Source organism: Lepidochelys kempii, chromosome 14 (genome assembly GCF_965140265.1).
Source record: "Lepidochelys kempii isolate rLepKem1 chromosome 14, rLepKem1.hap2, whole genome shotgun sequence".
NCBI lineage: Eukaryota > Metazoa > Chordata > Testudines > Cheloniidae > Lepidochelys > Lepidochelys kempii.
Window position 1 is genome coordinate 1,018,144 of NC_133269.1, and position 25,947 is coordinate 1,044,090.

The 25,947-nt window shown below is 61.2% G+C and overlaps 2 protein-coding genes and 1 long non-coding RNA gene across 3 annotated transcripts; 2 read left to right on the plus strand and 1 right to left on the minus strand.

Moving 5' to 3' along the window:
• The first annotated feature begins 3,439 nt into the window (after positions 1-3,439).
• LOC140897889 (uncharacterized) lies at positions 3,440-7,886 on the plus strand. The gene is made up of 3 exons (XR_012154855.1): positions 3,440-3,517; positions 5,525-5,601; positions 7,591-7,886. It is a non-coding gene; the product is annotated as an uncharacterized lncRNA (long non-coding RNA).
• Positions 7,887-12,037: 4,151 nt separating this feature from the next.
• On the plus strand, positions 12,038-16,782 carry SYNGR2 (synaptogyrin 2). The gene is made up of 4 exons (XM_073310191.1): positions 12,038-12,197; positions 13,954-14,191; positions 14,836-14,975; positions 15,188-16,782. Exons 1-4 carry the CDS (start codon positions 12,096-12,098, stop codon positions 15,383-15,385), a joined length of 678 nt encoding a protein of 225 aa, XP_073166292.1. The 5' UTR covers positions 12,038-12,095; the 3' UTR covers positions 15,386-16,782.
• A 190-nt stretch (positions 16,783-16,972) lies between these two features.
• TK1 (thymidine kinase 1) lies at positions 16,973-24,111 on the minus strand. The gene is given in 8 exon segments (XM_073310192.1): positions 16,973-19,296; positions 19,299-19,402; positions 19,530-19,650; positions 19,714-19,819; positions 20,244-20,337; positions 20,764-20,877; positions 23,664-23,694; positions 23,856-24,111. Coding segments are annotated over 8 exon segments (723 nt in total). The 5' UTR covers positions 23,932-24,111; the 3' UTR covers positions 16,973-19,219.
• Positions 24,112-25,947: the final 1,836 nt, after the last annotated feature.

The window sequence follows — 25,947 nt, forward strand, 5'->3', positions numbered from 1 at the left end:
CTCTGCTGAGAACCAGGGCTGCCCAGGACACCTGGGGCCCCGGCGTCTGCAGGGCAGCACAGGCCTTGGGAAATGCCAAATCTCCACCCTCCACAGGAGCCACTGGACTGGCCTTAGAGCTGCCCTCAGGGGAGCAGGGCTGGCCCCCTGCATGCTTCCTCCCCCTCAGCCCCCCTCTCTCCCCTGCCACTTGCTTCCCACACCCAAAGCCCGCACTGAGAGTCTTCAGGCACTAAAGAGTTAACTGGAGCGGAGTCAGCCCCTTCCTTCCAGTCCTGGAGCAGCGGGAGTCTCACTTCCCTCAGCCCTTCACATTCAAACCACTCCCTGCAGCAAGTCCAGGCAGATAGTGGCCCAGGCTGGCTTGGCTCCCTTTCCCCTATCAGAGACAGACACTCCCTCTTAGAAAAGCACTGGGCCCCCAGAGAGCCTGGGGGGCTGTGGCATGGAACAGGTGTGGTGGGGCACCAGGGAGCTGGACACCCAGGCAGACCGGTCCCGCGGGGGCTTGCTAGGAGAGCAGAAGACGTGATTGTTGCTGGCACCCAGTGCCGAGAGGCAAAACAACAGCAGGGGTTCGTTACCCTGTGTGCTTCACTCAATAATCACAACGGGGTGGAGAAGCAGAAAAGTTTATTTGAAGTTTCAAAAAGGTACAGGGAGATTAGAATCTCAAATCCTGTACACAGAGCAGGAAGTTACACAGGCTTTTATACATCCTTTCTTCAGCATACTTACCCAATAGCAAGCTGCCCTAAGTATCCATATAGCCAGCCAATCCAGTTACCAGCTAGTTCCCTGGTTCTCTGTATCATTTGTTAAACTATACATAAAGCTGCTTTATTCAGCATTGTTCTTCCATATCTGCCCTGTGTGGCCTTGCTTAGTTTCAGGCAGTCTGACTCTGCCACATATTGTTGCAGATCCTCAGCATAACTGCTGCGAGTGCCTCCAGGCCGGGGGGGCAAGGACACCTGGGCCTACTGCGAGGGGGCTTCATCGACACTCGTGGTCTTCCATCCCCTCGAGTTACCTAGTGGCCATGCCCAGTGTCCCCAACATGATGGTCCAAGTAGATGCAAGCTGCGCCTACCTGCGCTCCCTGCTCCAGGAGCCACCCCTGCCAGCGCGGGAGGCTGGGCACAAAACTCACCTTGGCTCTCCCCACTCTGTGCAACCTGTGTGGGGGGCTCAGTCCCGCTCCAGGAGTGATTTCTGGAGCACCCGGCTCCCGGGGGTGGCTCCCGTGGGGCCCGCCCCTCCTTTGGCCCCACAGCCAGCACAGACACACCCCCAGAGGAGCAGTGCCTGCAGGGACAGAGGCACACTGCACCAAAGCCCTGCCTGCAGGGTCAGGGAAACTCAGGAACCTGCAAGCTTTGTCCCTGGTCTGGTGGTCCCAGGCGGGGCTGGCTGGAGACTCCGGCCCCTGGAGCTCTCCCTGCAGGTGTCTCCTTCCCACCAGCTGGTCTAACTGACCAGAGTCCCTGGGTGTGTCCCATTGGCTCCCTTCCCTGAGGAGCTCGCCTGCTGCCTGTGGGGGAAGGCGCACGCTGGGCTGGAGGCAGCTGAGCCTGCCAGGGTCTGTGTGCACCGATAAGGGCGGGAGGAGGGCAGCCCCCACTCCGCTCTCAGGGCTCAGGCCAGCTCTTTGCTGTTCCCAAGTCCATGCACACCTCCAGCCCCACCCTATAGCTTCTTCCTAAGTCACCCCAGGGCTGACTGAGCCCTGTCTGCATGGCTGCCCGTGGCTCGGGGTAGAGCTGGGGCACGCTGGCAGTGTGGTCCTACAGCCCCGGGCTGGAGGCATTTCAAGCGCCTGGGCTCAGACCAGCTGTTTCCAGAGTCCATGTCAGCTGCAAATCCCCCTTCTCAGCTTCACTCACCTGCCCACTGTAGCGTCCCTCAGGGGCAGTCCTGGGTGGGGAGCCTGCTGCTCTGCGAGAGGCGAAGCACAGTGAGAACCATCCAGCTGAACAGGAGCCAGCTCACTTTCCTCCCCTCACCTGGAACACAGAGGATGCTGGGAGTCGTAATCTTTTGCCTGTGGTGTCCACCTGGAGGGCAGAGTGTGATTTTAGTCTTAGCTCCGCATGCAGCAAAGGACTCGGCAGCTCCCTGGGTGTGTCCCAGGCCTGCCTTGCCCAGCCTCAGTGGGGGCCAGGGCCCAGCGGTCCCAGGGATTTCTCAGACTCGGGCAGGCAAGCTGCAGCGTAGCCATTAAAATGGGGGTCAGAATGGAGGTTGGCCATGGGCCCTGGCTGTCTGGGGGCAGGATTCTCCTGCCTTGGGGCCTCTGGTGCCCCTTGTGTGGTTCCCCTCGAGGGACACTCACTGAAAGTTGGCTCAGCTGGGAAAGCCCTGTCCTAGGATCCCTCTCCCCAAAGACATAGCATGGGACCTGGGAGCGAGCGCTGCTTCCCCTGGCAGGCCCCCATGCTCTGGAGCATTCCCACCCCACCCCTGCGCTGCATCCCTGATCAGCGGGGCCTGGCCACTGCAGGCGGGGAGATGTGTGGCCAGCACGTCTCTCCTCTCCTCTGCCTTCCCTCCCTTCTGCCAGGGCAGTGCCTGTCCATGGTGTGCCACGGGCATGGGCAAGCTCAGCACCCGTCCCCTGCATGCCACAGCCATGGGCGAGCTCAGTGCCCATCCCCCACGTGCCACGGGCACGGGCGAGCTCAGCGCCCATCCCCCCTGTGCCACGGCCATGGGCAAGCTCAGAGCCTGTCCCCTGTCCTCCATGGGGATGGACAAGCTGACAGCTTGTCACGGAGTGTGGGGGAGTCCAGGCCCTGCACCCCTCTTCCTGAGATTCACTGAGACTCTCAGCCAGCCAGTAAAACAGAAGTTTTATTGGACAACAGGAACACAGTCCAAAACAGAGCTTGTGGGTGTGACGAAGTGGGACTGTTCTTAATGTTTCCTCTGAATAGTGTGGGGGTGCCTCAGTTTCCCCTAGGCAGTTCTGAAGTATCTAGGGGGTGGGGTAAGGGTGTATGATCATTGCAGAGCCCTTGAGGGCATGTGTGTGCAGGAGTCTGGACACAGAGAATGGCCGACACCCTGTTTCCTGGCAACTGATGGCCTGGGCCCTTCCCCCCTGCAAGGTGAGAGCTAAAGGGTTGGAGAACAAAGGAACCAGGTGACCTCCTGGCCCGGGGAAAGGAACAAAGCCCAGAGGAGGAGGGGCTGGAGGGAGATTTCAGTTTGGGGCTGGCTGGGACATGGAATGAAGGGCAGACGTGGTTGTCTGGCTCACTGCCCTCCCCAAAATGGATCCAGCTGAGGGGTCCTGTTCTCTGCACCTGCAAGCTCTGTGTTAGACCATGTTCCTGTCGTCTAATAAATCTTCTGTTTTACTGGCTGGCTGAGAGTCACGTCTGACTGCGAAGTTGGGGGGCAGGACCCTCTGGCTTCCCCAGGACCCCGCCTGAGCAGACTCGCTGTGGGAAGCGCACAGAGGGGCAGAGGAGGCTGAATGCTTCGAGGTCAGACCCAGGAAGGTGGAAGCCAGGTGAGCTGTGTGTCCTGCAGACAGGCTGCTCACAGAAAGGCGACTGCCCCAGAGTCCTGACTGGCTTCATGGGGAGCAGTTCCAGAGCATCGCCCAGGGACTCCGTGACAGTGGGTACACCCAGGACCCCTCAGTCAAGTCCTTCTGGCGGAGCAGGGAGCTTAGACCCCAGCCCTGGGGTTCCCTGTGTTCCTCCACCCAGCCCAAACTGAAAACTAAACCCACCCAGCAGTCTCTCTCCTGCAGCCTGTCTTCACATTCCTGGACAGAGGTGTTACCTCTCCCTCCCCCTCACTCCCCTCTCCCTGCTCGTCACATTGTCACACAGCCCGTTCCGCCATGGGCATGGGTGAGCTCAGCGTCCATCCTGTTGCCTGGGGGGGGGGGGCATAGGTGAGTTCAGAGCTTGTTCCCCACGGGCAAGGGAAGCTCAGCACCTCTTCCCCCTGCAAGCCACGGGCAGGGTCGAGCTCAGAGCCCGGCCACCGTGCATGCTCCCTGCTCAGAGCACAGGATTTCCCAGGCACCATGAGAACCCGTTTCCTGCACATCACTCAGGGTAGCACACTGAGAGCATTCCCAGAAGGTCTCATCTGTTGGGGACTCTGGAGCCAGCTGTTATCCAGGACCACATGCACCAGTTAGTGGGGACAGGCTGCACCCTGCATGTCACACACAGAAGCTCAGGGACAGAGTCCTCCTGCCCCTTCCAGCTGATGCCACTTGTCCCCCCCACCTCAGCAGACTGCATAGCCTTCTCGATGCCAGGGGCTGGGGGGAGTCAGGGCAGTAGGGAGCGGGTCTCCGCTGGGATAGCTGCAGAAATCCCTTCCTGGCCAAGGCATAAATCTGCATTTGTCAAGTTGCTGCCCAGGCCCCAGACCTTATCTCCTACTGGGTGTGACACCACAGTGGCTAGGTCAATTGCAAGGACACATGGCCAGTGAGAGGGGGCTGCGAGCACAGAGGTGAAATTCTGCCTTGGTGGCCCGCAGAGCCCTGAGCAGCTGCCAGGTGTGCCCAGGGAGGTGGCATTGGGCCCAGCCCAGCTGGCAGGGCTGTATTCTGTTCTACAGCGCTGGAGCTCTTTGGTGAGAGGCTAGGGGGGTGGGGGGATTGGGAGCCCCATAGGAACAAGCTGTGCTGTTCTTTAGGGAGGCGAAGCAGATGGGTTTGGCACAGTCCCCCAAGGCCCCAGTGCACAATGCTCCCCTTCTCTCAGGGGGTGGCCTTGGCTAGTCCCCGGCCCTCTCTGCCAGGGGTGTGAATGAATGAGTGTCTGGGCTGGGCCTTCTGGGGGTCTAAGCTTCAGTACAGTCCTCAGCACCCCCCTTGGCTAGTCTAATCCTGGAGGGGGGCAGGGGAGCCTCGTGCAGTGCTGCCCATAACCTGAACTAGAGCATCTGAACCAGCCACAGGGCTGCCAGGCAGCCTCTCCAGGACGTCTTCACAGGGACAGTGAGTCCATGGCTAAGGGGAACAGCTTCAGGGCAGGACAGCATAATGATGGGGAGGGGAGAGCCCCACTCCAACCCTCTGGGGGTGCCAGTGATATTTCCCTGCCTTTGCTCCAGGTTTCGGGAGTGTGCAGCAGGGTCTGTTAGCAGCAGCAAGCGGTGATCCACCTAGTTGCACAGACAGCCTTCAGGTGTTTCCTCTAGGCCTTAAATAGCATGCCTGGGCCAATCAAGGCACGCGCTAGGCTCTGTCAGCCATGGCCTCCGTGGGCAGGACAGCCGGTGGTGCTTGGCCCATGCTCGCTGCTCTGCTGGGGGTGGCGTGGATGCAGCAGTCGCTCAGGGACCAGCAGACCAGGCTCTAGCCCTGCCTGGGCTGGTGACCCCTCTGGGGATGTGTAAGCTCCTGTTGTCCCTCAGCTCTGGAAGCTGGCGTGCTTTCAGTTGGCCGGAAAGGAAAATGCTATTGACTCTCAAGTGTGCCCTGCGCCCAGCCCTCCTACCAGTGTGGTCTGTGGGGCTGGTGTGACTGTCTCTGTCTCTCCTGCAGCCTCATCCGCCCTGTACATTTCCCAGACTCGAGCAAACAGACGGGCCATGGAGTGGCTCAAGCAGCAGCAGGTACTGGTGAGTGAGGCTTGGGGCAGTAGGCGCTGGGGGGAGGCCATGGGGCCCCCTGGTTGTCAGTGTTAAGTTAACTTGGCCACTGTCTGCTCTCTGCTCCGTCTAGCAAGTCAAGGAGAAATGGTGTCTAGTGTGGGAGCTGGCCAAGCTGCTGCAGGAGCTTCGTGACCTCGCGTGGAGGGGCGTGAGGCCGAGCCAGGTCATTGTCCTGTCTGCTGCTGAAACCTCCTCCTTGGGGGGACCAAGCCAGAGCCCTTCCCACCCCAGGGAATGCGAGGAACTGCCCGAGGGCTCACACGGGGGATGAGGTGACAGGGACCGGGCTTTGGCTGGTGTCACATGGAAAGCAGAGAACTCCAGCCTGCCAACCCTATCAGACTCCTCTGCTGCCATTAGCTCCTCTCCCTAATTCCAAATGACACCGGCCAATGGCGACAGAGGAAGTGACCCTCCAGCCCAATGGACCGAATCCTGTCCCCGTACGTATGTGCACACGGGGGGACTGTATCGGTGCACATGCAGGCGTGTGTGAGCGAGAGCGTGTGCAGGCAAGTCTGTGAGCATACGGGGGTGTGTGCGTGTGAGGGGGGAGGAGAGTGAGTGTAGAGCGATGCATCTAGATAATACTTAGCCCTGCCGTGAGTGCAGGGGACAGGACTAGATGACCTCTCGAGGTCCCTTCCAATCCTATGATTCTATGAGCTGTTTGCCTCTGTTCTCGACTGGCTGGGATGTCACAGCAGCTCCTGATCTCACCAATCCGTAGTGGGCTGGAGTGAGGGGAGGGTGTCAGTCTGTTAATTCCTCCCAACTGGCGAAGGGAAAGCACTCCTTTAGCTCCAGAGCAGGAGCCCCTGAGTTTGGTGGCTGATGGTCGACGGAGCTGGACAGGGGTGGCTAGGAAGGAATGCCACCAAAATCAGAAATGAAAGGACGCCGGGTCCCATCGCATCCCCTTCTGGCCGGTCTGAGGAGGGCATGTGACCTAGGAGCAGCTCACCTGGATGGGACTTCTTAGGAATTTAACAATTAAGAGCATCAGGCAGCAGTTCTCTGCCACAGTGTGTCACTGGCGACACAAACCCAGGCATGTTAGCCATGCATCGGTGTCATAAAGGGCCTGATGCAATCACTGTGCTGGTGTGGAGATTCTTATTCCAGCGGGCAGGGATCTCTGTCAAACAGAGAGCCCCTCACCTAGCCAGCGCTTGGCGGGCCCTGGCAGGGGCAGCAGTGGGATTGCGGGGTGCTGTAGATGTTCCTACTCGGCCCATGCTGTCAGCCCTGGAGACGGAGGCCTCTCTTTACCCCCAGAACGGGGATGGCCTGGGCAGCAGGACGGCTTCCCTGCACGGTGCCCCACCCCCATCCCTGCCATGGCGGGAGCAGCTGAGGGCTGAGAGGACAGCTGAGAGGTGGTGAAACACTGGAATGTGTTACCTAGGGAGGTGGTGGAATCCCCTTCCTTAGAAGTTTTTAAGGTCAGGCTTGACAAAGCCCTGGCTGGGATGATTTAGTTGGGATTGGTCCTGCTCTGGGCAGGGGGTTGGACTAGATGGCCTCCAGAGGCCCCTTCCAACTCTGTTATTCTATGATTCTATGACAGTTCCACTTCTGCAGCCATCCAGTCCGGCCTGCTGCTGAGGCTGCCAACAAAGGGGCCAGGTGTGATGGGCTTGAGATGAGGCGTGTAGGAACCAGACAGAGCCCCCCGCCCCTTCCTGATAGGACAATGATCAGCTGCCAGATGGGGAGCAACTTCTGGTCGCTGCTGGCCTAGTCCAGATGAGAACTAGAGAGGAAAGGCTCAGACTTGACTCCCAGACCTGGGCTGGATGGGAGCTGGCAGCTGAGAGGTCAAAGGCTCTGAAGTGGGGCCAACCAGTCCATGAGTTTAGGGCCAATTTGAATCCATATTATCACCTGGGCTATATTCCCTTGGCTCCCTGGAGGTCCGAGTGTCAGGAGATAGAATCTACCTTCCTCTCCCAGCAGAGACAGCACAGGACACTGATGAGACAGCCAGCACACAGACAAAGGCTGTGGAGAGAACACGGACAGAGGGAGTGGAATGCCAGAAACTCACGTCTCCTTCTCTGGGACAGCTGCCTGGATGGATTGTTCTGAGCAGGGTGTCACGGAGTCTCCGGGCGATGCTCTGGAACTGCTCCTCATGAAGCCAGGCAGGACTCTGGGGAAGTCTCCTTTCTGGGAGCAGCCTGTCTTCAGGACACACAGCTCACCTGGCTCCACCTTCCTGGGTCTGACCTTGGAGCATTCAGCATCCTCTGCCCCTCCGTGCGCTTCCCACAGCGAGTCCGCCCAGGCGGGGTCCTGGGGAAGCCAGAGGGTCCTGCCCCCCAACTCCGCAGTCAGACGTGACTCTCAGCCAGCCAGTAAGACAGAGATTTATTAGACGACAGGAACATGGTCTAAAACAGAGCTTGTAGGTACAGAGAACAGGACCCCTCAGCTGGGTCCATTTTGGGGTGCAGTGAGCCAGACAACCCCATCTGCCCTTCACTCCATGTCCCCAGCCAGCCCCAAACTGAAACTCCCTCCAGCCCCTCCTCCTCTGGGCTTTGTCCCTTTCCCGGGCCAGAAGGTCACCTGATCCCTTTGTTCTCCAACCCTTTAGCTCTCACCTTGCAGGGGGGAAGGACCCAGGCCATCAGTTGCCAGGAAACAGGGTGTCAGCCATTCTCTGTGTCCAGACCCCTGCACACACCTGCCCTCCAGGGCTCTGCAATGATCATACCCTACCCTTACCCCACCCCCTAGATACTTAAGAACTGCCTAGGGGAAACTGAGGCACCCCCACACTATTCAGAGGAAACATTAAGAACAGTCCCACTTTGTCACACAGGGATAAGATAAGAACATACTAATGTTCTTCAGAGGGAGTGAACAGAACGGCAATTGTCCAGTGGTCCATCGCCTGTTGTCCAGTCCTAGCTTCTGGCAGGCAGAAGTTTAGGGACACCCAAAGCAGGGGTTGCATTCCCAACCATCTTGGCTAATAGCCATTGATGGACCTAGCTGGGTATTATTTAACTAATTATTTAACTAATTATTTCTTTAACCCAGTTACACTTTTGGCCTTCACAGCATCCTCTGGCAACAGGTTCCCCAGGTTGCCCGTGCTGTGTATGGAGTACTTCCTTCTTTTTTGTATAAAACTTGCTGCCTATTCACTATAGTGGGTGACGCCTGGCTCTTGTATTCTGTGCAGGGATAAATAACACCTCTTTACTCACTTTCTCCCCACCAGTCATGACTGTACAGACTCGATCATCTCCCCCGCGTCGTCTTTTCTAAACTGAACTGTCCCCATCCTTTAACTCCTGCCTCACATGGAAGCTGCTCCATTCCCTTTTCCAATTCGAATGTATCTGTTTTGAGCTGGAGTGACCGGAGCTGTGCACAGTATGCAAGATGTGAGTGTACCAGGGATTTATAGCGTGGGATTAGGATGTTTTCAGTTATATTTGCTATCCCTCTCCTAAGGGTTCCTAACGCTTTTCTGACAGCTGCTGCCCATTGAGCGGCTGTTTGCCGAGAATACCCACGATGACTCCAAGATCGCTTTCTTACGGGGTAACATAGAATCATAGAATATCAGGGTTGGAAGGGACCCCAGAAGGTCATCTAGTCCAACCCCCTGCTCGAAGCAGGACCAATTCCCAGTTAAATCATCCCAGCCAGGGCTTTGTCAAGCCTGACCTTAAAAACCTCTAAGGAAGGAGATTCTACCACCTCCCTAGGTAACGCATTCCAGTGTTTCACCACCCTCTTAGTGAAAAAGTTTTTCCTAATATCTAATCTAAACCTCCCCCACTGCAACTTGAGACCATTACTCCTCGTTCTGTCATCTGCTACCATTGAGAACAGCCGAGCTCCATCCTCTTTGGAACCCCCTTTCAGGTAGTTGAAAGCAGCTATCAAATCCCCCCTCATTCTTCTCTTCTGCAGGCTAAACAATCCCAGCTCCCTCAGCCTCTCCTCATAACTCATGTGTTCCAGTCCCCTAATCATTTTTGTTGCCCTTCGCTGGACTCTCTCCAATTTATCCACATCCTTCTTGTAGTGTGGGGCCCAAAACTGGACACAGTACTCCAGATGAGGCCTCACCAATGTCGAATAGAGGGGAACGATCACGTCCCTCGATCTGCTCGCTATGCCCCTACTTATACATCCCAAAATGCCATTGGCCTTCTTGGCAACAAGGGCACACTGCTGACTCATATCCAGCTTCTGGTCCACTGTCACCCCTAGGTCCTTTTCCGCAGAACTGCTGCCTAGCCATTCGGTCCCTAGTCTGTAGCTGTGCATTGGGTTCTTCCGTCCTAAGTGCAGGACCCTGCACTTATCCTTATTGAACCTCATCAGATTTCTTTTGGCCCAATCCTCCAATTTGTCTAGGTCCTTCTGTATCCTATCCCTCCCCTCCAGCGTATCTACCACTCCTCCCAGTTTAGTATCATCCGCAAATTTGCCCATACTTCCTTAACTTGCTGACAAGAATACTGTGGGAGACCGTGTCAAAAGCTTTGCTAAAGTCTAGAAACAATACATCCACTGCTTTCCCTTCATCCACAGAACCAGTAATCTCATCATAAAAGGCGATTAGATTAGTCAGGCATGACCTTCCCTTGGTGAATCCATGCTGGCTGTTCCTGATCACTTTCCTCTCATGCAAGTGCTTCAGGATTGATTCTTTGAGGACCTGCTCCATGATTTTTCCAGGGACTGAGGTGAGGCTGACTGGCCTGTAGTTCCCAGGATCCTCCTTCTTCCCTTTTTTAAAGATTGGCACTACATTAGCCTTTTTCCAGTCATCCGGGACTTCCCCGGTTCGCCACGAGTTTTCAAAGATAATGGCCAGTGGCTCTGCAATCACAGCCGCCAATTCCTTCAGCACTCTCGGATGCAACTCGTCCGGCCCCATGGACTTGTGCACGTCCAGCTTTTCTAAATAGTCCCTAACCACCTCTATCTCCACAGAGGGCTGGCCATCTCTTCCCCATTTTGTGATGCCCAGCACAGCAGTCTGGGAGCTGACCTTGTTAGTGAAAACAGAGGCAAAAAAAGCATTGAGTACATTAGCTTTTTCCACATCCTCTGTCACTAGGTTGCCTCCCTCATTCAGTAAGGGGCCCACACATTCCTTGGCTTTCTTCTTGTTGCCAACATACCTGAAGAAACCCTTCTTGTTATTCTTGACATCTCTGGCTAGCTGCAGCTCCAGGTGCGATTTGGCCCTCCTGCTATCATTCCTACATGCCCGAGCAATATTTTTATACTCTTCTAACAGCTAATATAGACCCCAGCATTTTGTCTGCACAGTGGGGATGATGTTTTCCAATGCTCATTACTTTGCATTTATCAACATTGAATTTAATCTGCCATGTTGTTACCCAGGCACCCACTTATGTGAGAGCCCTTGGTCATCTTCCCAGTCAGCTTTGGTCTGAACTGTCTTGTGTAATTTTGTATCATCGCCAAACTCTGCCACCTCACTGTTTACCCATTTTCTAGATTATTTATGAATAAATTAACAACACTGGTCCCAATACAGATCCTTGGGAGACCCCGCTATTCACCTCTCTCCCCTGTAAAAACTGCCCATTTATTCCTATCCTTGTTTTCTAGCTTTTAACCAGTTACGGAGAGTCCCTTCCCTTCTATCCCCTGGCTGCTTCCTTTGCTGAAGCGCCTTCAGGGAGAGACCTTGCCACAGGCTAGTGTCCACGTACACTAGAGCCATGGGGCGGATCACCCTGGCCCACATTTGTGGACCCCACCCCACCCAAGAAGCCTCGCAGCTGGGTGAGGCACGATGCCCCTGTCCAAGAGCCGGGTCGACTCTGCCCCGGCTCGCCCTGTTCACGGATGTGTGGGATGAGGGTCTCCGCGCAGGGGCCTGCCGAGGGCTCCGGCCAAGGCGCAGGCCGGCCACGCGTCCTCATAGAATCATAGAATATCCGGGTGGGAAGGGACCTCAGGAGGTATCTAGTCCAACCCCCTGCTCGAAGCAGGACCCATCCCCAATTTTTGCCCCATTTCCCAAATGGCCCCCTCAAGGATTGGACTCACAACCCTGGGTTTAGCAGGCCAGTGCTCAAACCACTCCTGCGGGAGGGGAACATCAGCTGGCCGGGGCCGGGGCTGGCTGCAGCAGGGACTGAATCTGCCCCCGGAGCCCCGTCCCCAGCCCCCCGGGCGGCCCTTTCCCCCGCGGCCGCTCTGCTCCGCCCGCGCCGGGCTCCGGGCGCGGCCCTGCCGGAGCCCTGAGGCCGGATGGGAGGCGCTTGGCGCCCCGGCCCCGGCCCCTTCCCCCGCGGCACCTGCCGGCCACGGGAGGGGAGCCGGGCCGCGCCCCGCCCAGGGCCAGGGCCGCAGCCGGGCCGGGCCCCTCCTCGGGGCGGGGCCGGGGCCGGGGACGCGGACGCGGCGGCTCAAGCCGGGCGGGGCGAGGCCAGGCCGGCGGCGGCAGCATGGAGAGCGGCGGCGCCTACGGAGCGGCCAAGGCCGGCGGCACCTTCGACCTGCTGCGCTTCCTGCAGCGGCCGCAGGTCCTGGTCCGGCTGCTGAGCGCGGTGAGCGGCGCCGGGGCCCCGAGCCTGCCGCGTGCGGAGCGGGCCGGGCCGGGCGCTGGGCCGGGCCGGGCCGGGGGAAGGGGCTGGGCCGGGGGTCGGAAGGGGGCCGGGCTGGGCCGGGGGCTGGACGGGGGAAGGGGCTGGGCCGGGGGTCGGAAGGGGGCCGGACAGGGGAAGGGGGCCGGGGGGCTGGCCTGGGCCGGGGGCCGGACAGGGGAAGGGGCTGGGCGGGGGGGCCTGGGGGCTGGGCAGGGGGGCCCGGCCTGGGGGCTGGGCAGGGGGGCCCGGACAGGGGAAGGGGGCCGGGGGCTGGGCCGGGCCAGGCCGGGGGTTGGACGGGGGAAGGGGCTGGGCCGGGGGTCGGAAGGGGGCCGGGCAGGAGAAGGGGGCCGGGCTGGGCCGGGGGTTCGCCGGGGGAAGGGGCTGGGCCGGGGGTCGGAAGGGGGCCGGGCAGGAGAAGGGGGCCGGGCTGGGCCGGGGGTTCGCCGGGGCGTGGGTAGGGGCCGGGGGCTGGGCCGGGGGTCGGAAGGGGGCCGGGGGCTGGGCCGGGGGTCGGAAGGTGGCCGGACAGGGGAAGGGGGCCGGGGGCCGGACAGGGGAAGGGGCTGGGCCGGGGGTCGGAAGGGGGCCGGACGGGGGAAGGGGCTGGGCCGGGGGTCGGAAGGGGGCCGGACAGGGGAAGGGGGCCGGGGGGCTGGCCTGGGCCGGGGGCCGGACAGGGGAAGGGGCTGGGCCGGGGGGGGGGGGAAGGGGCCTGGGGGCTGGGCAGGGGGGCCCGGACAGGGGAAGGGGGCCGGGGGCTGGGCCGGGCCAGGCCGGGGGAAGGCCCGTTGGGAGAGGCCGGGCGCGGAAAGTCGCGGGACCTCCCGGTGCTGCGTGTCCGGCCGCGCCGGGGGAAGGGGGCCGGGGCCGGGGCCGCCGCCCTGCTCGGGGCGAGACCTGGGGCCCGGCCCCTGCTGGGCGGGCGGCGCCTCGGGGCCTCCCGGTGCGTGGCCCAGGCTGCGGAGGAGCCGCCCACGCCCGCCCTCTCCGGGCGGCGCCGCTGCGGTGCATGGGGCCGGCCCGGGAGGAGGGACCCGCGGGGGCGCCGTGACTGTCGGCTTGCGGGGAGGGTCAGCTGATCGCTTTGGCTCGCCAGCCTCGGGGGGGGCCCTCGGCAGCCGCTGCTGACCAGCATGTGATGGAGCCAGGTGTTTGCTGAGTGCTCTGCTCCCCCCCAGTTCTGCGGATGGGTCCCCCAGAGGCTGGGGGGGAGCGCTCCCCCAATGCAACTGTTGCATGACCCCCCTGTGGTGAGGCAGTTCCTGCACACTGAGGATTTTGCCCTATTTGTTCGGGCTGCAGTGGGGCACAAGCCAGCCCAGGCATCTCGCAGCCCAACCCCCTTACTGAGGGGTTCGGTACCCTGCTCCAATCACTTCCATGTCGACAGGTAAATCATGAGGTGAGGCCTGGAACCGCCCCGCCCCTAGTTACGGTTCCCTCAGGTAAGGAGCATGTACCAACCCCTGCATGTTTGTGCTGCCCCATTCCAGCGCACGGGGGATGCCTGCTCTCTGTGTGCATCCCCTCCTCCAAGAGGGGGGTAGGTGGATGGATAGCCATTGTGGTAAAAGGGCTATAGCTGCATTGAATGAACTCTCTCCTGCTTTGGAAGGGTGCAGCTGGTGGTTCAGGGTCCCCCCTCGCCTCGGCTTCCCACCTGCCCTGTGGTTCCTGACTACTGCTCAAGCTGATGCCAGTGCTCCCTCCCCAGGTGTTCTCCCTCATCGTGTTCTCCTGCATCATCGGTGAGGGGTACACCAACACGCATGACACTGATCAGCTCCACTGCATCTTCCACCAGAATGAGGATGCCTGCCGCTACGGCATCGGCATTGGTGTCCTCGGCTTCCTGGCCTGTGTCGCCTTCTTCACCATCGATATCTACTTTCCCCAGATCAGCAACGCCACTGACCGCAAGTACTTGGTCATGGCAGACTTGGGCTTTTCAGGTAACAGCAGCCATGGGGGTGGGCCTTGCTGTTGCTGGCTGATTCTAAGGCCCCCCCAAGAAGGGACCATTACAATCCCCTAGTCTGACCTTGGGTATAACACAGGCCAGAGAACTGCCCCAAACTAATGCCTAAAGCAGAGCAGTTAGAAACCCATCCAGTGTTCGGGCCTTCTCTAATGATCAGACAATGGCTGCCCTTGTCCAGCTCCTTGGATGGTTGTTTCTTTCAGTGGCCTACCCTGTGCCTGACTAGAGGGGGGTGCTTTGATCTCCTGGCACCGTGCCCACCATGCACTGCTGAACTTGGGCACTGCTCCTGACTTGCAGACATGCACCCAGCTGGGTGACCCTTTCCAGGCAGCTTGCCAAAGCATAGGGCTTATGGGGCTCTGCACCGAGCCCCCAGGGGCATCAAGCAGCAGTGCTGGGAGGCAGGGCAGTCAGTCAGTGGCCCTGGCACTAAGAAAGCGGAGGCCCTTAGCCAAGAGGTCTACTGAACAGGCTTTGTTTGGTCCAGCCCTCCCCGCCAGCAGTTGGGTGACATGAAGTCGTCAGTGTGGGTCAGGGGATGGGATTGCACCCCAGCAAGGCAGCCGGATCCACCCATTGCTCTCTCTCTCTCTCTGCCCCTCCCCCCCACAGCACTCTGGACTTTCCTGTGGTTCATTGGCTTTTGCTTCTTGACCAACCAGTGGGCTATGACGTTGCCGATCGATGTGCATGTGGGGGCTGACTCGGCCCGAGCTGCTATTACCTTCAGCTTCTTCTCCATCTTCTCCTGGGTGAGTGGCGCTTTCCCAGCCAGCAGATCTCTTCAGGGCTTACCTCTCTTGGGGTGGGGGCTTTGAGAGAATCGGGGGCCTGAGCCACATCAGTCTGGAATGGGCAGCATCACTGTGACCTTCTGCTGCCCCTGCATCCCAGTGTCTGGACCTGCCCTTGTGGCCCTCCTGAGGGGCCTGGCTTTGCTGACTGCTGCTCTCTCTCTTTCTAGGGGTTCCTGATCACCTTTGCTCTCCAGAGGTACAGAATGGGAGTGGAGGACCTTACTAACAGCTACGTTGATCCCACCCCTGACCCTTCGACTCCCTACTCAATTTACCCCAATGTCACTCACGACAACTACCAGCAGCCGCCCTTCACCCAGACTGGAGAGACCTCGGAGGGCTACCAGCCCCCACCTGCGTACTGAGCCCTGTGCCACTGGCCACCACCAAAGTGGCTAGCAGGGATAGCTACACAAGTGCAATTCTTCTGTGCGGCAGGGGCTGTATCTTGACTAGGGGTGGGCGTTGGGGTGTGGTGGCTGCTTAATGTGTGAAGGGCACCAGGGCTTTGGAGTTAGGAGCTCCCTGGTTCCTGGCAGAGCCCCATGACTGAATGCGGCGGGAGGCTGTACATGTGACTTGCTCCCTCCCCACTTAGAGCTGATTGCTGGCTCTGCCTTCCTGGAAATCAAGCCCTCTCTGACTGGGGGTGGGGCTTCCCTCTTGTTCATTGGGGTGACTGCTGAGCACAAACCTGCTGCATCCATGCAGTGGGGACCCCTTCCTCTTCAGAAGGGGATTTTTGTCCCTAAGGCTTGACCCTGGCCCCTCCCCAGCTGTGACAACAGAGTGTGGGCAGTTAGGTTCTTTCCTTCATAACAGCAAGGAATAACTGTTTCCTCTTTTGTGTTCAAGACAGTGTGGTGAATTTTAAACACCCCCAAAACCTTACCTGTGGCTACATCAGTGTAACTTCAGCTCTAGACCTGGTGCCTTTACTAACCCTGCTGGCTCAGATTCCCCAAAGTGCCATCTCACTTTTGTATCAGGTATCTTTGTCCTCAGCTGCCACTGTGCTCAGCAGAGCAGGGGGGTTCAGCGCCTGGGCCAGCAGTTCTGCTTCTGTGCTGGGTAATGGGGTGTGGAAGGGGTTCCTGTGCTGCCTTCCACTTCTGCTGCTGGGTGAGCTTAATGCCAAAGTGCAGGACTAAACTTTTTGTAAACTGATTTGTACATAAAGCTTTTGAGTTTCACTACTAAGTTAGGGGCTGTGCCTTGCCTTTCCCCCCAGGAATCTAAAGGGGGTTCTGATCTTTGGGTGCCACATGCCGTGATGAGATGGCCCAGATCAGAAGCCACAGTAATGCTGTTGGTCAGCTCTCTAACTGCTGCTGAAACAGCCTCCTAGACTGACTTGGCTGTGGGGCCTGAGCAGCACTGATCCATCCCCCCAGCACAGCACCTTCCCGCTCACCCCAGGCTGGTCGGGTAGATCTGGACTCTGGGAGAAGCTGCGCTGTGTGCAGAGCACAGCCTAGTGCTGTCTGCTCAGACCCACCCGGCAGCTAGCTCTCCCAGGGGGCCAGGCTTCAGACTTCTGCCTCTGAAGCAGCTGTTCTTCCTTGTGTACACACCCTGTCTTGCTTTTGCTGGTGGGTAAATAGTCTCAGGTTGCTGCTTCCGAAGTGCACCTGTTCTGGGAAGCTGTTTCTGACCGTCACACACGGTAGATGAGTTGCAGCACCAGCTGCCAGTGTACAACTGAATGGTTTAAATGCTCATTTATCACTGGTGGAAGATGGAATAAAGTCTTTTTCACTTACAGCTGCTATCTTTCTGGGGCTGGGGAGCTCTAAAGGGGGGGGGGGGTAATGTGGGCTTTCCCTCTGCTCTTCTGCTGGGGAGAGGCCTCGGCTCACCCTTTGTCTGTCTAGGATGTTTCTGCCTAAAGGTGGGGGGGAACTTCCTCCCCCCCAAGGGTAGGCTAGAAAATGCAGCTCTTCCCTTCCCATCACTGTCTAGAGCAAGTCACAGTCCAGAAGAGCCAAGAAATGCATAATCATTGCACATGTCTATTTTTAGCACAGCTCAAGTCTCATCCCCTGCTCCTGCCGCATAGTGGAGCCTTTATGCACACAGGCAGGTCCTATAAAGAAGCCACACGACAGAGCTTCCAGCACATGCCCTCTGTCAGCAGAGGACCAGTTCAGCTGCCCCTAGAAGCCTCAGAAGAGGCTTCAGCAAGAGCCCTGTGAGTGTTTGTGGCATTAATACACATTACACAGTTTCATTTATTTAATTTAAAACTCATCCCTGCACTGACAGGCCCACTGAAACACCAAGGGATGAGCCCCCCCACCAAGGCTAATGCTGCAGCCTTAACATTAAACCTCCCCCTTTTAGTAAGCAGCTCTGAAGAATTCCTGCTTGGTTCTAGACACAGCACGTAGAGCCTCCCCCCCAAGGAGCAATAGAAGTATTTAAAATTAGCAGGAGCCCTACTACACCTGGCAGGTGAGCTGAGTAAAGAGCCTGGAAGCAGCTTGACAGTCTTGGGGTTGGGTAAATGCAGCTACTCTAACAGGTGAGGGTAAAAGGGGCTGAGGAGAACTTCCTGGTGCCAGACCAGAGGTTAACAGAGGGCCTTGTGTCACAAAACAGCAAGCCTGGGCTGCAGGAAAGGCAGGTTAGAGCAGCTGGCTCATTCTCCAAGGAAGGGAAGGGCTGTGAGGGCCTAGCAATTATCAAAATGCTTCAGCCAACAAGCTGTAAGGGTAGTGAGGAAGCAGCTGGGCATGACCCCAAGCCCTCTAGAGAAAGGGAAAGAAAAGATTTGCTAAGGACAGAGGAAGAAACTTATGTCAAGCAGCAGGGCACTGCGGTTCCAAAGTGGAGAGTCTGTTACCTTCTAGAAACCCTCACTTAAACATCTGGTTCTTGGGACAGCACAGACCCATCCCTCTGGGAGATTAAAAATAGCGCTCAGCAGAAGTAGGTTTCAGATTTACTATACAATAAGGGGTGGGGTACTCACCAGCAACACTATTCAAAGCCCCTGCCTGCACTAATCATTAGTCCATCTACTAGAGAGACTGATCACATCTTTTTGATCAAGACACAAGGCGTTTAGACCAAATGTCTGCAAACCCTTCTTGGGCAAGCAAGCAGCTGTACACAGTGGTATTAGCAGAACTAGGCTCCACTGAAGCAGAGGGTGCCCTTTAACATCAGCCCCATCTCCACCTCACCTCAGAAGAGCATTGTTTTCAGTTAGTCTGTGTTAAGAGCTTAGGCACCCACCAGCCTTGGTGTCCTAATGGGAGTGGACACAGGGAGGAGCAAAGCCTCACTCCTTGAGTTAGTACAGCTGAACCTAAAAACCAACACATCAAGGCCACCTCCACTGCTGGGAACAGGAGAGGAAGAGAACAGTCATTCCAAGGGTTTTTAAACAGCCCTGATTTAGAGCAACTCAGTGTAGTCTTTTAACAAGTATAATTGGAGAAACCATCTTGAATTGGACAGACACTGAAGTGCAGTGGGGGAGGGGAGAACTAATTACAGCTGCCTGCCAGAGAGTGGGTGGAGGCAGCTGCACATAAGCATTGTTAGAGGAAATTGATCTTAAGAGGGAAGATAATGGCTGGGGTGTAGTGATAGCAGGAGAAGACATTAGTAGGGATGGGAGGTCTGAGGTCATTTACCTTAGAATGGAGTAAGAGGCAATATAATGAAGGGGCTAAAACAATGGAGGTCCTCCTGTCCCAGTGTCACCTAGGGACAGGGCATCCCCAGGCAGCAAGTCAGACCCATGAGCTAGTTAGGAACAGGCAAAGTCCTTAAGAACACAAGCAAAAGCCAGCAACAGTGTCAGGGAGGGAGGTCAAATGTGCTAAAAAGGGGTTCCCATGAGCTGGGAGGATAGTCATTACTCAGAAGCCTGGACAGATGGTGTATTGGATGGCCCACACTGAGGGACAAGGGCCTGTTGCAGTGTGACTGTCTCAGTAAGTGCCTCCAATTTCTTGCTCACATTCCATGTGAGAGGACTTTCCCGGTGGCTGCTTGCCCGACTCCTGTTTGTCATTCTTTTCCCCTTTTGTCCCTTCTACGTGGGCCTGGTTCTTTGTAGCTCAGCACACACAAGCAGCAGTTAGGTTTGGCAGGTAGCATTGGGAGGCCATGACACAGCTCCGGGCTGAGCAGAGGGGAAAGAGCTTTAAAGAAGCCCCAAAGTTGTAGTCTCTCGCCTCCCCTGCTCAGTTTGCTGGGCTCCACTGCATCTGTCGGGAAGCCAGGACCTTTCGGGAGCCTATGACATCTGCCTGTTTGGCCCCACAGGCAGGTTCTCCTTGTTTTCTGGCCCAGCCTGCTGAGGTCGCTTCCTGAAGTAGCAGACACGGCAGACGGAGTGATACTTGTCTGACCCTCCAATGACTTCACCTGGCAAGAGAGTGTAGGTTAGAAAGGGATGCTCTTTCCTCCTGTATAAGCACACCATAGGCAGGTCATTTCACCTCACAGGTGCCTTCAAGGCCCTGTTTGAGTGGTCTTTGTTCCTAGAATCTTACCTCCCTCTCAGCTCCCAGCCTCTTCGTGTATGAAGCCTCCCGGTAACACTCCATGCACACAGCATTCAGCTTCACTACGCTCTCTGCCAAGGGAACCAGGTTTCAGGATGCTCCAATGCCTGCAGCAAAAAGACAGGCTATTTGGCACAGGGATAAGAACTCAGAAGGATCCAGTTACCCACTGCTGAAAGAAATTACCTTCCTCTGGAAGGTCCCATCAAGGGCAGCGACTATGACGGTCTTCCCTGCATTGGCCATCGCTTCACAGAACTCCACAATGTCTGGGAACTAGACAGGGCATAAAGAGGACAGCTTCAGCAAGGAGTGCGCAGAGGAAGGAGTATGAGCAGCTTCAAGTGCTGCAGATAACTTTGAATTCAGAAGTGTCCCCACAACAGCAGGACAGGGCACCAGCTAGGAAGCTACAGCAACATTACCTGAGCAAAGGGGGCAAGGAGAGTCTTCACAGTTCAGACTAAACATGGTAGGTTTAGCTGCCTACCATACCTGTACCAAGGCTATGAGGAGGGATGGCACTAGACCACACAAATGTGGCTGGGCAAGAACTCTGCACAAGACCATTTTGCCAATTAACATGGCAGGTCTAAGATTTCTCTCTGCACTTCCCATCCTACATAGCATGGGGTCCCTTCAAGGCAAATTTGCTGGTTATTGGACAGGAGACAAGAGCAGACAAGCATTGAGAACTTACAAACTGGCCTTCATCAATACCAATCACAGCTGAACCAAGCGCCTCCTGGTGCACATCTTTGAGATAACAGGCCGAAAGAGCCTCCATGGTATTCCTGCAAGGAAGCATCAGCACATGGGTGAGTGATTGGTCAACCCTATAGGAGGGCGCTATTAAAAACAAGGGCTCAAACACAGAGAACAGCTGTTTTGAGACAGATCATCATTCCTGGGCTAAAAGCTGTGCCACTTATACACAGCGCAGTTGCCAACCAGCCAGCTGTAAAAAACCACCCCCATAGCCCAGCCAGACAACAGCCAGCTGAAAGCTGCATTCTAGCCAGGGGCATGGGGCTGCAGAGTCATGCCTAGACACACCACTGAAGGCAAGGCCAATGGACTGTACAGAACAATGGAGACAACTTCAAGCTTGTACACTGAGTTCTCTATCGTTTCCCTTATTGGAAGCAAACAAAGTCAAGCAGCAGCAGTCAGATGACGATCCTCCCTGCAAATGGGGTGATATCCATGACAGCAGCTCACTGTCATGCGTGGAGACCCCATTCGTGCAGTAACGAGTGTCCTTGGCGTACTTTATCACAAGGCATTTGTACTGTGCAATCTGGAATCTGCGGACCCGGCGCATGAGTTCCGTGCTACAAGATCGTCACAATTAATCACAGCATGCAGAGGGCTAGCACGTGTGTGGGAATGGACACTACCCCCAGGATCGTCCCACAGTCCATTAGTGGCAGCGCATCAGCGCAAGACAGCGATGTCTAGCCCCCCAAACCCATACTGAGAGCCAAGGAGACAACCCTGGCCTCCCCAGGAGAGCCCTTGGGCCCCATGCGCCAGCCTAGCTGGGTAACAGCAGCGCAGGTCTCAGCGCAGGTCTCAGCCCAGTAAGGGGCCCGGCTGCACGGGGGACGGGACGGGGACGGGACCCCCCCCCCGCCCCCGGCTGCACGGGGACGGGGGACGGGACGGGGGACGGGACCCCGCCCCCGGCTGCACGGGGACGGGGGACGGGACCCCCCCCCCGGCTGCACGGGGACGGGACAGGGACGGGGACCCCCCCCCGCCCCCGGCTGCACGGGGACGGGACAGGGACGGGGACCCCCCCCCCGCCCCCGGCTGCACGGGGACGGGACAGGGACGGGACCCCCCCCCCCCGCCCCCGGCTGCACGGGGACGGGACAGGGACGGGACCCCCCCCCCGCCCCCGGCTGCACGGGGACGGGACAGGGACGGGACCCCCCCCCCCCCGCCCCCGGCTGCACGGGGACGGGACAGGGACGGGACCCCCCCCCCCGCCCCCGGCTGCACGGGGACGGGACAGGGACGGGACCCCCCCCCCCCGCCCCGGCTGCACGGGGACGGGACCCCCCCCCCCGCCCCCGGCTGCACGGGGACGGGACAGGGACGGGACCCCCCCCCCCCGCCCCCGGCTGCACGGGGACGGGACAGGGACGGGACCCCCCCCCCCCCGCCCCCGGCTGCACGGGGACGGGACAGGGACGGGACCCCCCCCCCCCCGCCCCCGCTGCACGGGGACGGGACAGGGACGGGACCCCCCCCCCCGCCCCCGGCTGCACGGGGACGGGACAGGGACGGGACCCCCCCCCCCGCCCCCGGCTGCACGGGGACGGGACAGGGACGGGACCCCCCCCCCCCGCCCCCGGCTGCACGGGGACGGGACAGGGACGGGACCCCCCCCCCCCGCCCCCGGCTGCACGGGGACGGGACAGGGACGGGACCCCCCCCCCCCGCCCCCCGGCCTGCCACGGGGACGGGACAGGGACGGGACAGGGACGGGACCCCCCCCCCCCGCCCCCGGCTGCACGGGGACGGGACAGGGACGGGACCCCCCCCCCCCGCCCCCGGCTGCACGGGGACGGGACAGGGACGGGACCCCCCCCCCCCGCCCCCGGCTGCACGGGGACGGGACAGGGACGGGACCCCCCCCCCCCGCCCCCCGGCTGCACGGGGACGGGACAGGGACGGGACCCCCCCCCCCCCGCCCCCGGCTGCACGGGGACGGGACAGGGACGGGACCCCCCCCCCCCCCGCCCCCGGCTGCACGGGGACGGGACAGGGACGGGACCCCCCCCCCCCGCCCCCGGCTGCACGGGGACGGGACAGGGACGGGACCCCCCCCCCCCCCGCCCCCGCTGCACGGGGACGGGACAGGGACGGGACCCCCCCCCCCCGCCCCCGGCTGCACGGGGACGGGACAGGGACGGGACCCCCCCCCCCCGCCCCCGGCTGCACGGGGACGGGACAGGGACGGGGACCCCCCCCCCCCCCGCCCCCGGCTGCACGGGGACGGGACAGGGACGGGACCCCCCCCCCCCGCCCCGGCTGCACGGGGACGGGACAGGGACGGGACCCCCCCCCCCCCGCCCCCGGCTGCACGGGGACGGGACAGGGACGGGACCCCCCCCCCCCCCGCCCCCGGCTGCACGGGGACGGGACAGGGACGGGACCCCCCCCCCCCCCGCCCCCGGCTGCACGGGGACGGGACAGGGACGGGACCCCCCCCCCCCCCCGCCCCCGGCTGCACGGGGACGGGACAGGGACGGGACCCCCCCCCCCCCCGCCCCCGGCTGCACGGGGACGGGACAGGGACGGGACCCCCCCCCCCCCCCGCCCCCGGCTGCACGGGGACGGGACAGGGACGGGACCCCCCCCCCCCCCGCCCCCGGCTGCACGGGGACGGGACAGGGACGGGACCCCCCCCCCCCCCCGCCCCCGCTGCACGGGGACGGGACAGGGACGGACCCACCCCCCCCCCGCCCCCGGCTGCACGGGGACGGGACAGGGACGGGACCCCCCCCCCCCCCGCCCCCGGCTGCACGGGGACGGGACAGGGACGGGACCCCCCCCCCCCCGCCCCCGGCTGCACGGGGACGGGACAGGGACGGGACCCCCCCCCCCGCCCCCGGCTGCACGGGGACGGGACAGGGGACGGGACCCCCCCCCCCCGCCCCCGGCTGCACGGGGACGGGACAGGGACGGGACCCCCCCCCCCCGCCCCCGGCTGCACGGGGACGGGACAGGACGGGACCCCCCCCCCCCCGCCCCCGGCTGCACGGGGACGGGACAGGGACGGGACCCCCCCCCCCCCGCCCCCGGCTGCACGGGGACGGGACAGGGACGGGACCCCCCCCCCCCCCGCCCCCGGCTGCACGGGGACGGGACAGGGACGGGACCCCCCCCCCCCCGCCCCCGGCTGCACGGGGACGGGGGACGGGACGGGGACGGGACCCCCCCCGCCCCAGGGCCCGGCTGCGCCCCGAGGGAGCGGGGCTGGGGTAGCAGCCAGGGCCCAGAGCAGCTCCCCCACCCGACGGGGACGGCTCCGGCCGCATGGGCCCCCCAGAGTGAGAGGACCCCCAGACCCCCCCAAAACCCGGCGGGCGCCCCACGGCCCCGGTACCTTTTCCCGGAGAACATGGGCCGAAAATCACCTGCAGGGACAGGAAACACGGCTGAGACCCCGGCCGCGCGCGCCCCCCCACCTGGATCCGGCCGCGCGCGCCCCCCCCACCTGGATCCGGCCGCGCGCGCCCCCCGCGCCGCCCCCCCCCACCCTGGATCTGGCCGCGCGCGCCCCCGCGCCCCTCCCCGCGCGCCCCCACCTGGATCTGGCCGCGCGCCTTGGCGGGCGAGCCGGGCTGCACCCCGGGCACGTTGAGGCAGCTCATCCCGCCGGCCCCCAGCGAATGACCCGGCTCGCGCGCTCAGCTCCCTTAAACGCCGCCCGCACTGACCAATCAGGAGAGGCCCCGCCCCTCCCGCTCCCCTCGGCGGCCAATGAGGGTCAGGGCGGGAAATTTCACCCAAGCACCCAGACGCGGAGGTGGGTTACAGGAAGAGCTTGTCCCGGTGCATGATGGGAAAGAGATTGGTACCACCCCCCCACTATCCCCTCCCAGGATCCCAGCCCCAGACCCCCCCAGAATCCCCCCAGGATCCCAGCCCGGGACCCCCCAGGATCCCCCGGTTCCCCCCAGGATCCCAGCCCCAGACCCCCCCAGGATCCCAGCCCGGGACCCCCCAGAATCCCCCGGAGCCCCCCAGAATCCCAGCCCCAGACCCCCCCACAATCCCCCGGAGCCCCCCAGGATCCCAGTCCGAGACCCCCCAGAATCCCCCCAGGATCCCAGCCCCGGAGCCCCCCAGAATCCCCCGGTTCCCCCCCAGGGTCCCAGCCCGGGACCCCCCAGAATCCCTGGTTCCCCTCAGGATCCCAGCCCCAGACCCCCCAGAATCCCCCCAGGATCCCAGCCCGGGACCCCCCAGAATCCCCTGGTTCCCCTCAGGATCCCAGCCCCAGACCCCCCCAGAATCCCCCCAGGATCCCAGTCCGGGACCCCCAGAATCCCCCAGTTCCCCCCAGGATCCCAGCCCGGGACCCCCCAGAATCCCCCCAGGATCCCAGCCCCGGAGCCCCCCAGAATCCCCCAGTTCCCCCCAGGATCCTAGCCCCGGACCCCCCCAGAATCCCCCCAGGATCCCAGCCCAGGACCCCCCAGAATCCCCCGGTTCCCCCCAGGATCCCAGCCCCGGAGCCCCCCAGAATTCCCCGGTTCCCCCCAGGATCCCAGCCCGGGACCCCCCAGAATCCCCCCAGGATCCCAGCCCCGGAGCCCCCCAGAATCCCCCGGTTCCCCCCAGGGTCCCAGCCCGGGACCCCCCAGAATCCCCTGGTTCCCCTCAGGATCCCAGCCCCAGACCCCCCCAGAATCCCCCCAGGATCCCAGTCCGGGACCCCCCAGAATCCCCCAGTTCCCCCTAGGATCCCAGCCCCGGAGCCCCCGAGAATCCCCCCAGGATCCCAGCCCCGGAGCCCCCCAGAATCCCCCAGTTCCCCCCAGGATCCTAGCCCCGGACCCCCCCCAGAATCCCCCCAGGATCCCAGCCCAGGACCCCCCAGAATCCCCCGGTTCCCCCCAGGATCCCAGCCCCGGAGCCCCCCAGAATTCCCCGGTTCCCCCCAGGATCCCAGCCCGGGAACCCCCAGAATCCCCCCAGGATCCCAGCCCCGAACCCCCCCCCCCAGAATCCCCACAGTATCCCAGCCCCGGACCCCCCCAGAATCCCCCCGGTTCCCCCCAGGATTCCAGCCTCGCCCCCCCGGTTCCTCCGAGGAAGAGCTTGTCCCGGTGCATGATGGGAAAGAGATTGGTACCCCCCTCCACTACCCCCCCCCCAGGATCCCAGCCCCGGACACCCCAAAGTCCCGCCACCCCACGATCCCTGGTCCTGAGATGCTCTGTTCCTAGCGGAGCCTCGCAACCAGACTCGATGTACCTGTGGATGGGAAAGAGCCGAGGTCCCTGGTGCCTGGGTGTGACCGGCACCAAGTCACCGCAAGGCGCAGGAGGGGCGGGGTGCAGGGATCGGGCTGGGGGGCGAGGGAGCGGGGCAGGGAGCGGGCTGGGGGGCGGGGTTGATACAAACCAAGTAGAAGGAACGAGGTCTTTGTGATTTGGCACTTAGCCTCTCTGGGGGCAGGGGGTCCCGCCAGCTTGTCTACACTGGGCCGCAGGGGAGCTGCCCAAAGGGGTCAGGGCTGGGCCAGTCTCCTGTGTCCGAGAGCAGCCGGGGGCCAAATACGGGGGCCACCGAGGACAAGGATGTAATAACCTGCCCACGGGGAAGTTTCTTCCTGCCCCGGCCGCTCCGCTCTCCCGGGGGACCGGGAGCTCGGGGGAAGA

What these genes read in the sequence shown, in the direction of transcription:
- SYNGR2 (XM_073310191.1), top strand. Translation starts at nt 12,096, where the DNA reads ATGGAGAGCGGCGGCGCCTACGGAGCGGCCAAGGCCGGCGGCACCTTC. An exon ending in TGGTCCGGCTGCTGAGCGCG is followed by an intron (nt 12,198 to 13,953) that starts GTGAGCGGCGCC and finishes CTCCCTCCCCAG; the next exon opens with GTGTTCTCCCTCATCGTGTT. An exon ending in TCTTCTCCATCTTCTCCTGG is followed by an intron (nt 14,976 to 15,187) that starts GTGAGTGGCGCT and finishes CTCTCTTTCTAG; the next exon opens with GGGTTCCTGATCACCTTTGC.